We start from the raw sequence: 13,224 nt of genomic DNA on the forward strand, positions 1-13,224 counted from the left end.
AGTGGGCCTGGGTCTGGTTATGCCCACTTCTGCAGTGGATAGTCTAACCTTGTCCAGACAGCGGACATGGTCATGTATGGGAGTTGGATCACAGGCAAATATGGGCATCACCACCCAAGTACCCTTGTCAGCTGCATGTTGAACAGCACATAAGTGGTGGATGTCTTCGAGGTGTATGTGGTCCTTGCAGTGATGAAATTGCCCATGTCACCAATGGGAGAGCAATTAAGGTATCTATATAAAAAAACAACTAAATTCTTTAATTGCTGGATTTTTGGCAAGAGCTGGTCCTTGGTCTTCTTGGTCTTTTTTTTTGGACCCCCCCCCCCCCCACAATGACTATCACTCTACAGGATCTAGTAGTCAACGCAACAAAAAGGCTGAAGTCTGACTGGGATGGCCTGATGGTCAGCAGACAGACGGAGAAAGATATAGAAAAAAATAACTATGATCATTCAGGTCTTTCATTATGATAAAGGACATAACGTTCATATCTGAAATGATCAGGTCCATCTTCTTCAACCAGTAGGATAAAGACCCAGGCATGTCCTCATGTCCTCCAGGAGGGGGTCATCATGAAATCATACTTCAGATGACTGTAGTTCTGAAAGAAGTTAGAAACCTACAGATACATCCATTTTGAAGTGTCATGGTAAAGTTTTCAAAGATCCTGTCTAGCTGCACAAATATCATCTAAGGATGCATTTCATAGAAAGGAGGCCACTGCTATGATTCTGTGTGTGCGCCAAGTATGTAGCAGGTAAAGCTTTACTGCACATTTTATATCAAAATTTCAGTCAATCTAAAAGCAGCTGGGAAAAGTGATTTTAGATACTATGCAACCCAATCTGTTAGGAGTAAATTAGACAATTTAACAGAATCCTTCCTAATAGCCAGTCTCTCTTGGACAAATTTGCTAAAATCACTCAGACATCTCCGGAACCCTATTATTTTTAACTTCTTTAGTCAGCTCAGTCCTCAATGTCAACCACTGTGGATTCAGCCTAGTAACAGGCAAGCTTCTGCTATCTCTACTCTCACCCTTAATTGTTAAATTCCCATCCACCAAGGACTGAATTGCTGACATAGGTGGTAAAGTTAAATGTTCAAGCCAAAGAGGAAAAAGAAAACAAAACAAGGAGGAACGGATTCCTAAAATGTAGGTCTTAACTGGAACATACCTCTAAGCAAGGCACTGCAGATGATAAACTTTGAGGTAAATTTATTGTCGGAATCGACGCAAACTTACACTGACAGCAACTCTTTTGGAATATGACTGCCGACAGCAACTTTGACTTGTTTTTCACTGTCTTGCATGTACTCTTTCGGACCCTGCTTCATATGGCATACTGTAGTCAGCTAAACTTCCTGCACCTCCAATGACTGCTGCCATAGATCACTGGAGATGTTTTGCACCATTTCACTCCTTCCCCTTCTCCTGCTCGAGCTTTTCACTCTGCTGAATATTAATTATTTTCCTATTTTTGCACATTCGTTACACTTTTTTCCTTACTCTTCCAACTACAGTTTGCACTTTCAGCTAACTTCTCATACCTCCATAGTCCCTTTATCACCATTTCTCTTCAATTTGGGAGAGGAAGAGAGATGTCAGCTTGTCTAGTGTAGGAACGACATACTGGAACTCCTCAATATGCTAAGCTTTTTTTTTCTGGAAGATCATTTAACCTCAGTATAGAAATGTTTTTGTTGAGCCGGTGTAAAACAGCATGTACTAAAGGGCTGAAAGAGTTGCTAACTGTAGTGTTGACAGTGGCTATGAAAGCTGTATCTAGAAAATGGAAAATCAAAGATAAATCAACCAACAAGACTGCAGAAAAAGACAATCAGAGAGAATAAAGATATGGACCTCAGAACTACAAAAAACAGAAACTGAACTCCATATTAAAAACAAATGCATGGGATTATGTAATGGAAACAGCATTTGAGGGCACTGAAATGGAGCAATCTACCCAAGATGTATGCCTGCTTAATAAAGCAGACTACAATACAAGGTGAAACATCATTAGCCTAATCGATAAGACTTGCAAATATAAGTAAAAAGCAATATGATCACTAGTTAATTCCAGATTTTAAATTATAAACAGTTAATTTGGATGTCTAAATATTTTTAAGAAGCAATGTTAAGTTAAACTTAACATTAAGCTTAGATCGATTGTGATATTTGGATTTATATGCTTAACAATGGCAAGTTAGTGAAGTTGAATCTAAGCTCTGATTGTCTGACATGAAGCTAGAATGATAGTATTGTATAAACGTACAAGTAAAAAATGGTTGTATTAGGAATCAGTGCTCAAATAAGTGTAACATACATAGGGATTTGTACAGTATGTAAAAATTAATATGTGGTAATTAATGAAAGCATTTACATTGCAACAATAAAAAAAAATGTTTGCAGTGATCACAATTTGTTACACCTTGACCATTCCCAAAACAAAAACACTGCAGATGATCAACTTTGATGTAAATTTGTTTTTTCTAGGCACACTTACTGGATATTTTTTTTTTCTGGGGACATTTTCCACTGAAAATGACACACGAAAAAAGATCAAAATTAGTCACAAAACAGTACACTTACACAACAGCAAGAAAAAGTCAGCGATTAAACATGGTACTTCCTGCTCCTGAACCTCTGTTTGGAACAGACTGACAGAAAATGACAAAGGCGGACTTGTTCTTTCTTACAGCAAAAAGAACTGAATGTGATACATGTTGTTTCACCTTTACAGCTTGGATACCAGCTGATGCCCTTGGTGTGGAAAGTAACATTTCTCCTGAGCTGGTAAAGTTTGACTGTTTTCTGCATTTGGGATAGGGAACTGATTTTAACCCTTCATTAAGTCTCATTTATTAAAAATACACAATAGCGTGAACTTAATGATTAACATAACTTAAAGGTACATATTCAACTCTATCACTTCTAAACATTAGTGTAGTTGTAAAATATTTACCTGTCTCACGGGTTTCTTGTTGCTCTTTAGAAATTTTCCAGCTGTCTCTCTTCCACGTCTGTAATAAAAACACAAAATGTGAGACAAAACACAACACACTTTGCAAACACATTTTCCATGTTCATAAAACTGACATATCTTAAATCTACATTCTAGGATCTGGGAAAGAACAACTGGTAGACCTTACCAGTAAGATGGTCATTCTTTGACTAGCTTTTAATTCAGTTCAAGGCTGCAAAGGAACTGTAGCCTAGCATGTGCCTTAATGGGTACAAAGCAAAGCAAATAGACACCGGGACAATCTATATTACAGTACACACACACACACATATATATATATATATATATATATATATATATATATATAAAACGCATGCACTGCACGCACAGCTATGGCTAGTGTGAAGGACCACCATCCTATTTATGGCATGTCTTTATAACTATAGACAAAACCATACTACCATGCAAAAACTATTTAGATATATGGAGAACATACTGAGTTTACAAAGAAGTCACCACAGCTAGGACCTGATTGGAGAACCAAGCACTTTGAAGCAGCAGTGTTAACCACTGCAGCAATGCGCTCCCACCTAGAAGATATTTATCTCCACAAATCAGTTCTGCAATCAATCTATCCTTTTTCATTATTATCAACTTCTTATTGTTTTAATTACATTAACAAAAAAGAAAAAATAATAATAAAACTATAAAATTTATTTTGTGATGCAGTATGTAAAGGGTATCTACTTAAATTAATCACCTGATCAAGGAAGGACCCCTCCATGGTGGGTCCCATAGCAGGGTTCATCCTCCTTACCGATCACAATTTTGCTACTTGGCATTTCTTGTAAAATCCTGCCTGAGCTCAGTAGCAAAGTACACTGTGAAATCCCTTGCCAAATATATACATTCACTCATTTACAAGACTTTGTTAGCTGGGTAGGTGGATTTGTTCAGATCACCCTCCTTTAGCTATGACTTCGACCCAAGACAGTTACAGAAGTATACAATATACAAAGTAATAAGGCAGATGAATAAGAATGATGCAAATGAATTATCTACTGTAGAGGAAATGTATTTTCAAACCCCATCATTACTTAAAAAGTCATTTTATAATGCATTTGAGTGATCAGAGTTGCATGTCCTGCGATAAACAAGTTGGTACAGCTAGGTTATCAAAAGCCTTTATAGTGTGCTCATTATTGCTTACAGTTTTGTAACCTCAGACTGAATTCTTTATAACAACCGTAGTCATGTTCTGTGGGTCTGCGCTTCAGATTGCAGAAAGGCCAGCAGGCCTTTAGTTATAACACCACAAGTTCCAAGACCAGTGATTACTACATCAAGAATACAAGATGCAAAATAAATAATTTATTTCTTAGAAAAAAAATGAATATCCAATTAAAATTAAACAACATCTTTGTAATAACTGGAAAATGTTAACATAACATAATCCCAGCCTATTACAATTGCTATAAAAAGGTCAAAGATTCAGACTGTTAGCCAAGTGTCAGTCTGTCGGTTTGAAAGTGATGCTTCCCTATTTGCAAATAAGAAAATAGAAAATGTTCTTGGTCTTTTATAAACTGTCATCTACTTTTCTTATAAAGTCAGAGTGTAGTTTCTTAACATCATCATTTCCACAACAGTACTTGATGTCCATGGGAGAACTCAGAAGATGCTGACATCAATAGGACCCGTTGGGAGGGGGTCGTTTTGTGGCACTCGTATACTGCAATTGCTCTTCCTGAGTAAAGATAATGGCTCTGACTGACAAAGAGACTTTCTCTCTATGTAATTAACCACTTAAACTGAGGACAAGCGTTTTGGAATCTGGTCCCTGAAGAAAGCCTGTTTATAGACAGGCCTTACATTGAATTAAGTCACTTACACTAAGAGCAGGTCTTTCGAAATAAGGGAAAACTTACAGTAAGAGCAACTCTTTTGGAATCTGGCCCCATGTTTTGCTCTGACTAAAGAAAATCAGATGAGGGGAAAAAATATATAAAATAAAAAATGGTAAAAGAAAAAAAAAAGTCCTGTTCTGTTAGTGGAAAAACCAAAGCTTTGACTTTCCAAAGACTTCTCAAAGAAATTTTTAAGTCCAGCTTTTGATTCATCTGTACTATTATTTTGGAAGATGTGTTCAGCATGTAAATATAAATTTAAGTAGCATGACTGTATTGTCAAACCTGTTTACCCCCATGTTGAACAAGCTCTTGTTCTTAAGGTTTACTACTTGTTTTTCATACAGATTCTTTGAGGTAATATTGTGACTTAGTGTCTAAGAAACTGTCATCGTTTATAGCTGATACAGTCAAAGGCTTTGTGGTTGAAAATAAAGCAGGAATAAGTGTATTTTTCTGGAACGTTCTTGCTTTTCATTATCCAGTAGATGTTAGCAGTTGGAACTCTAGTGTTGTATTGACAGAACCAAGTCTTTCTGGATTGCTGATCAGCTGGTTTATTTCCTTTGAGTAACAGGCATTCTAATAAAATCAGGTGGAGCTGTTGTGACAGGGATTAAAGATTGCTACGAGACCTGTGATTATTACATGTTCAGTGATGACACTAACACTACAGACTGTGTAATTGACAATAAAGACAACCCTGGAACATATAACAATTGTTGCAGATGACCTACAGGAATTCATACATTTTTTGCATGGAACACATGAGGGAAGAATAATATTAGCTGGAGATTTAAATTTACCAGAAACAGACTGGAATGAGATTGATTCTACAGAGTTAGTAAGGAAATTATTCACAGCATATATTCAGGAACAGCAATTGCTTCAGATTGTTAAAAAACCTACCAGGGGGCAGAATGTACTAGACACTGTGTGTGTGTTCCCAACAAAATTACTGTAACTTCAAGTCAAGTTTTACCACGATCTATGTGCAGTGATCATGGGGTTATAAAGGTTAAATTGTTGCTAGATAATTCTGTCAAACTGAAATCTAAGCCAATGCATAGAAGGTTAATTACAGATTATATGGAAGCAAAACAGTCACGATGTAAAACTAACTGGAGTGAGGCATTCAGTGGAAAAACTGCAGATAGAATGTGGAAAGTTTTGAAAAAGGAATTTAGAGTGCAAAAAAATAAGTTTAACATCAGCGTCTAGGCATCATCAGGCAGATATATTTCCATAAGTACAAGATATCGGATTATGAGAGACAAAAGTGTAAGAAATGGAAGAGAGGTCGAACTACAACTTTTTGAAAACTGACCCAGAGACCCCCCCAGACTCTGGAATAGACTGCCCATACATGTCAAGCAGAGCGCCTCTTTGGCCCTCTTTAAATGGAACCTTGATGATTGAATGGGAGATGGGAAATTCACTCCGGGGATCACGTCAGTCGCCCTACTAGACAGGGGTCCAGGGAAATAAATACTGTGGGAAGAAATAGCCAGGGAATTATGGTTAGGCTTGTATAGGCCCTAGAGCCGACAGCCTAGTACCAACCTATGATTTATTTTTTTAATTTATTTATTTTACATTTGTTGACCGGGCTAGTCCAGCTGGATACATATCCCTTTTCAGTAGAGGCCCGGGGAGAAAAGCTCCCAAACATTAAAATAGTTAGGCACTACAATTTGATAGAAGTATTACATTATAAGAAATAACATCCAGCATAACAAACATTATTTCCATACTTAAAGAGACAAAACATGGGATTAAATAGGTCAGAAAACATAGGTAGAAAAGGAGGAAGTAATTTGATTGTAGATAGTTTGAGAGAGAGAAGAAACAGTATGATGTTAAAGCTATGGATATTAATCTGGAGTTGGACATGGGCATAACCAGTGGGACTTGAAATATTCTCTAAGATTGTTTTTGAATGGTGTGAGTGACGTCATGAGTCTAAGGTTGTTGGGAAGGGAATTCCATTGCTTTCCAATAGAGTTAGCGTAAAGAGCATCGCCACCTTTGTTGTTAGATTTGATGGTTAATACTTGAATACTATTTGATGACCGAAGGGAACTAAGATTGTTGTATGGGGTCAGGATTTTGGACAGTGAGGGAGTTGAACCTATGAACAGGTGATATTGCATATGTAAAATGAACCAAGTAAGGCTACATTAAAGGAACCAAATATATGGCTAGCAGGAGGTTCGGCCAGCCAGTGTTCAAATGAATGTGTAAATTATATATGTATATATGTATGCATAAATCCTGATACACTAAAGGTGGTAGAGTGCATGTCCCCAATGTTTTGAGGCCAGGTATGAATGAAGTGTGAGTTGTGTAACATGCAAGTCAAAATTTCCTTTTAAATGGTATCAGGTTAAGAAGTCACAGTTGCATGTTTTTGAAAATAATTAAAATTACAGTGTTAATACTGCTGCTTCTGTCAGTACAACTCTGCTGTCATTAAAAATATCCCCATATTTCCCTAAATAATGCCGAAAAGCATATGCATACTTCCGCATGTAGTGGCTGTGAGACAGTTAACCTTGCTTGTTCTTGTGTAAAAGTAGTATAAAATATATGTGCATGGGTGTTAAGGATGAATGGATTTATGGGGAGGGGACTCATTGCAGTTTGGATTTCTGACTAAGCTTAGAAATGCCCGGGAAAATGTACTAAGTGAAGGGGGAGGGAGTATTTTGAAGACTTCAAATGTTGAGTCTTTCAGCTTTTCCCGGTTAGGGGTCGCCACAGCGGAACTCCGGTCTGCTAATGATTGGCAATAGATTTTTTACATGCCGACTTGCCGGGCCTGACGCACAACCTTCAACGAAGGAACGCCCATTCACGCATGTTGCCACACAGAAGACGCTCTGAGAATTGAATGGAGTAACGTTTTACTGTGAGGAGACAATGCTACCGCAGCACCACCACCGCAGTGTGAAGACTTCAAATGTACAATTATAAAATAAAACTTAATACACATAATAAGCATTGCTGTGTTTCCCAGGAAACAGCGATGTTATACAAGTTTAAAACAGATACAAGTGTATCCTTATCAATGATGCAAGAATTACATGTCACCAATATCAGTATGACTTGTCAATGATTATTTTAAAGTTATGCTTTAAGTATTCATATAAGCCACATGCTGTAGGCTAAAAGATCAATGCAACATGTGAAAATCATTCCATTAGGTTATATGATGGCCTACATCTTTTTATGTAATATTTAGAGTTTTGCTGTACTCTTGTCCTTAATAACAATAATAATAATAATAATAATAATAATAATAATAATAACAAGAACAACAATAATGAATATTGTTGATTGTAAAAGTTTGTGAGTATGCCAGGAGAACTGCAAAATAATTTACTACTTTGGTTTCATAATGTTTTCAGTATGTGTTGATTAACCTCTGTGAGAAAATTATGATAAGGCAAACTATATGTTGGCAGTACTGCTTCAAGTAAGTATGCACCTTACCATCACTACAGTAAGTAAAACAAATCAGTCAAATGAAAACAAATAGGTGAAACTTACTGACAATGTCATAATATATTACAAATATGCACCTGATTAATTATATGGTATTTCCAACAGTACAAACGTAAGCAAAATATTATTGTATTATGTTCGGTATCAGATGTTTATACTAAGCAGAATTATCCATGGTCAGAAAAAACTTCCCGAAAGCTAATAATGTGCATGTCTATAAATTATGCTCATGTACTTCAAAATGTTCAGTACACCTAATCTATTTTTTGTTCATACTGCAATGAGCATTCATATTCTCAATTACTTATTGGCAATATGCATAAACAGAGAACTTTACTCAACAATGCAGTAATGGAGAGTGTATAAAATGCAGTTGTACTGCATGCAAGTTGAATGTAATATGCTTTGCAATTACTGTTAACATGCCTCTCAAATGTCTCTGCTTTTGCCTCATATTTTTACCCCATCACTCATGGATTAATTTCTTTATTTATTTATTTTTTTTCTGGTGAGTCACTGAGGATTGCAGTCAACCACTGATGCCAGACAGAGTCCCAATACTTCTGTTTGTTCGGACTGTGTATGTTGATGCAACACCTGTTATTTTGCTGATTTTTTAAATGAATTAGACTACTTAAATATTGCCCCTGATTTTGGCCATTATTCCTCTTATTGTTTCTGACTTTGCCTAGAATTTATTTTAACACCTTTATTAAATTATCACTTAAGATAAAGACAAGCACACATTAACATACAAGAAAACAAACAATATTAACCCTTTTCCACTAACATACATTATATCACATATGCTCTTTTTTATAACCATCAGTCCAACATAACATAATTTGCTCAAATCCTGCCTTCCCCAAACCTCTCTTACTCCTGAACATTACCCTACAACTACTGTTCATACAAGTTCAATCTATTTCTAAGTAATTTGCTCATTCCCTTTCCTAAACACCCTACTTCTAGTTCCTTTATCTCTGTTACAATATTCAGTATATCAAATGCAGTTGGGTTTAGACTGTGATTTCCATTTTATAGCAATTGTCTCTGGCACCCACCAGAATTAAACTTAACAAGGTTTTGCTATGTCTACACAATTCAAATTGTGTGTCCCCACTCAAAATAATCACTTCCTTAGTTACACCCATTTGCCCATTAAATACTTCTTTCAAGAGTACTCTCTCTAGGATTTTTAAAATCTGCCAACTCATCATACAACCCACAACATATGTTTCAAGTTCTCTCTTTCTTCCCCATCACACCTCCAACATTTGCCATCTACCCAAGGAAAGATTCTTCAAAATCTGCTTGGAGTATAAAAACACTTATATAAACACTTCCAATCAAAAATTCTAAACCTTCTTGACTTTGTTGAATACTTTGGAGTCATACATAAGTCCTCCCATGGTTCCCTTGTAAAATGCTTATAGTGTGTCTCTACTTCCAACCTTTTCTGACCCACTCTGACTGATTCTTACAGTCATCATATAATACCTTATATGCCCTACTAGTTATCCTTTTTAACAGCAGCTTCTGTTCTAGACTCAATTAAAAACTATACCAGAATAGGTCTTTCACTTATGATTCCCCTATCCTTTCCTCATTGCTTATATACTTATACCAATCTCTGGTAGGGAAGAAAGCCTGTAGCAGTCATTCCAAACGTCTTCTTAGCCTCATCTCATTCTATTACCTTTCCCTCTGTTTATTTGCTCACAGTACCTTGGTTTCTATGCCAGTTTTCTCAAGTAAATTCCAGTCCCATCCTACCTATTCTTTGTACCTGTACTTGCAGTTATCCCTATTGGCAAAATCTCCTTTCTCCGTTCTTGTGCTTAGTTCTTAAAATGCTTTCTGCTACTTTATGAATATAATATTCTCTACGGCTGCTGTTTATTCGCCTCAAGGATCTACATCCAAAATCCCACACTCTCCTTATTTCTTGAATATTCCCCTTTCCACATTATCCCTTTCCACTTTGAATTATAAACTTCTGCTTGAGTTATGTACATAAGCCTTAACTGTGTAGCTCTAAAATACCCCTTCAAATCAAGTAATCCTAAACAACCTTGTTCTATTGGAAGGATCACCTTATCCCACTTACTCTTGCTGTCTTCTCCTCCCAGGTAAATCACTTCAAGTTTTTTATTAATTACTGTCCACAACGTCTTCTCTGGTTGAAAACAATATGCTTGACTTGTACATAAAACTAAAGGGACTAAAACATTTTCATTGCTTGTATTTTACAATCCATATCCACAAACAAAAGCTTCCAGTTTCTCCATTTTTGTCGTAATTGTTTTTGATGATGTTCATTATTACAGAATTCTCAAGGAAAAATGTTTAGCAACAATGCAAAATTATATGGTCTACTTAATATGAGTAGTAGAGGAAATATTTCTCCCTGAGATTTCCATAATAAAGATCATCAAAAACAATTGGGTAATCTTCAGATTTGAGCAGGACCTTGTTAGTAAGTTAGGTGAACAACCACAATTTGTTTTTAAAAAAGGAAAAAAACTAAGAATAAATTTAAACATGGAGGGAATGGTAAAAGTAAACTTTGTGGAGCCTCTCAGGTCAGAACAACTAAATGTGCTGGATGTAATCAATGTAATTACATCTACACAAATGAAAGTATTGCTTTTCGGGGTGAGATTGTGTATTTACAAAATTTTTGTAATTGTTTTACTAACAGAGTTGTTACATACGTAAATGCGATCTATGTCACACCTTTTACATGGAAAACAAACGGTTACTGGCTAAGTATATCTACAAACACTTTTACAACATCAGGAAGGGTAATGAGAAGAATGCCATATACAAACACTCTTTGGTAATTTTGGGCCACAACAGGTTTTCTTTTGTTGTTTTAGAACAAGTGCTCTCTAACCCATGAGAAGGTTCATGGGGGACTTTGAGTACAGGGAGTTGCAATGGCAACTGAAACTGAATGCAGGAGTAACCCCAAGCTTAAATAACATTTCGATGGATAGTGTTTTGAAATTTAGGGCAGCCAAGTTGTGGCTTTATAGGAACAATTTACATAAATGTTTTATTATATATGTTTAAACTGTGTTAAGGTTACATGTACATCTTATTGTTAGATTTTATATAACATTTTCGCACATCTTTTACTTAACTGTATTACATATTATATATATTTAAACATAATAATGTTTGAGACTACTTATAAACATACATACATGCATGTATGTATACATAGTTTAAGCTACTTTTTTCAAGGAGTCTTTTGTTTTTGTTGCTAAGTAACCTTGTGTACATGTACTTAACTTAAGCAGGTGGTGTTTTAATTGCACATCCGTTTTTAAAGGACAGGTCTGGTCACATGGTGTATGAATCACTTTTAAATTAAAAGTTTTATTGATAGTCCAATTACTCTGTGGATGAAAGTGCTCAACTAGTTTTTCAATAAAGTTTGGATAGTGTTCAGTGTCATTCTGACTGCAGAGTTACAACATTACCACACTACTTTTAAGCTGTGCAGTAGCAGAACATTTTGTTTGTTTTCTTGTTCTGAGATTTGGTTTCTGCCTGCTCTCTTTTTTAATATGGATATCCAGATACAAGCAGTGAAAACGTTTCAATCTCTCTAGTTTTAGGCACAGGTCAGGCATATTTTTATCAACCAGAGGAAAAGCTGTGTATAGCAATTAATAAAGAGATGAAAGATTTTATCTGAAGGAGAAGGGGTAAGAGTCAAGTGGGATAAGTTGATCCTTCCAACAGAACAAGGTGGTTTGGGATTACCTGATTTGAAGGGGTATTTCAGAGCTACACAGTTAAGGCTTCAATACATAGCATTTCATTTCAAAGAGGAAATGGATGATGACTAAAGAGGGGACACTCAAAAGACAAGACTGGTATTTTGGACACAGACTCTTACAGAGAATAACAATAACCATGCAGAACATTATATTCATAAAGTGCAGCAGAAAGTATAAAAACTAAACCTACATGGGGATGGAGAAAGGAGATTTTGCAAATAGGGGGGGGTGGAATTTACTGGAGAAAACTGGCAAAGGAACCAAGGTATTGGGAGCAAATAATTAGAGAGGGAAAGACAAAAGAATGGGAAAGGGCCAATAATTAATTTGGACTGAAGGCTAGAGATTTCCTTCCTTGTCAAGGACTGATTATCAGAGTATAAGCAAAGAGAAAGAAATAAGTGGATCCTAAGCAAAACACCATCACTGGTAGATTTTTTAGTAGAATCTAGAACAGAAACTGCTGTTTGAAAGGGGATAATTAGTAGGGCATATAAAATATTGCATGATTACTATAAGAATCATTCTGAGAAGGTTAGCAAGGATTGAGAAGAGAGAATGGATAAGCAATTCACAAAGAAACAATGGGGAGATACATGTACGGCTCCCAAATATGCAAAGTCTAAGATTTAGGATCTTTGTGCGGAAGTGTTTGTAGAGGTATTTTATACCTCAAGCAGACTCCAAAGAAATCTCCTCAGGTAGACTGCAGATGTTGCAGGTGGAAGAAAGAGGCTATTGGGAACATATATTTTGGGAGAGCAATGAGTTGGCAGACTTTAAAATTTCCTGCAGACTATTCTAACAGAAATATTTGCTGAGCAAATTGGTGTAACTAAGGAAATTATTCTTTGAGCTATGATACAGAATCAGAATTGGCTAGACATAGTAAGGCCTTGCTGAGTTTAATTACGATGGCTGCCAAAAAAGCAATTACTAGAAAATGGAAATCTAAGTCTAAACCAACTGCACTAGAAGTAGTGAATACAGTAACAGATACAAAACAATTGAAAGTCAGGGCTTTAGAAAAGGGTTGGGGCAAATTAC

At 36.1% G+C, this 13,224-nt stretch overlaps 1 protein-coding gene across 1 annotated transcript in view; it reads right to left on the bottom strand.

The window, feature by feature from the left end:
• Positions 1–13,224, bottom strand: part of FAM120C (family with sequence similarity 120C) — a gene marked incomplete at its 5' end in the record, with an annotated part of 1,286,378 nt that overhangs the window by 55,133 nt on the left and 1,218,021 nt on the right. Inside the window, one exon of the mRNA XM_044079289.1 lies at positions 2,970–3,027. Coding sequence (XP_043935224.1) covers positions 2,970–3,027 — 58 coding nt within the window. The remainder of the gene's footprint in view (positions 1–2,969; positions 3,028–13,224) is intronic.

The sequence above is a fragment of the Protopterus annectens genome, chromosome 8.part0 (assembly GCF_019279795.1).
Source record: "Protopterus annectens isolate FY-2018-M chromosome 8.part0, PAN1.0, whole genome shotgun sequence".
Taxonomy (NCBI): domain Eukaryota; kingdom Metazoa; phylum Chordata; order Ceratodontiformes; family Protopteridae; genus Protopterus; species Protopterus annectens.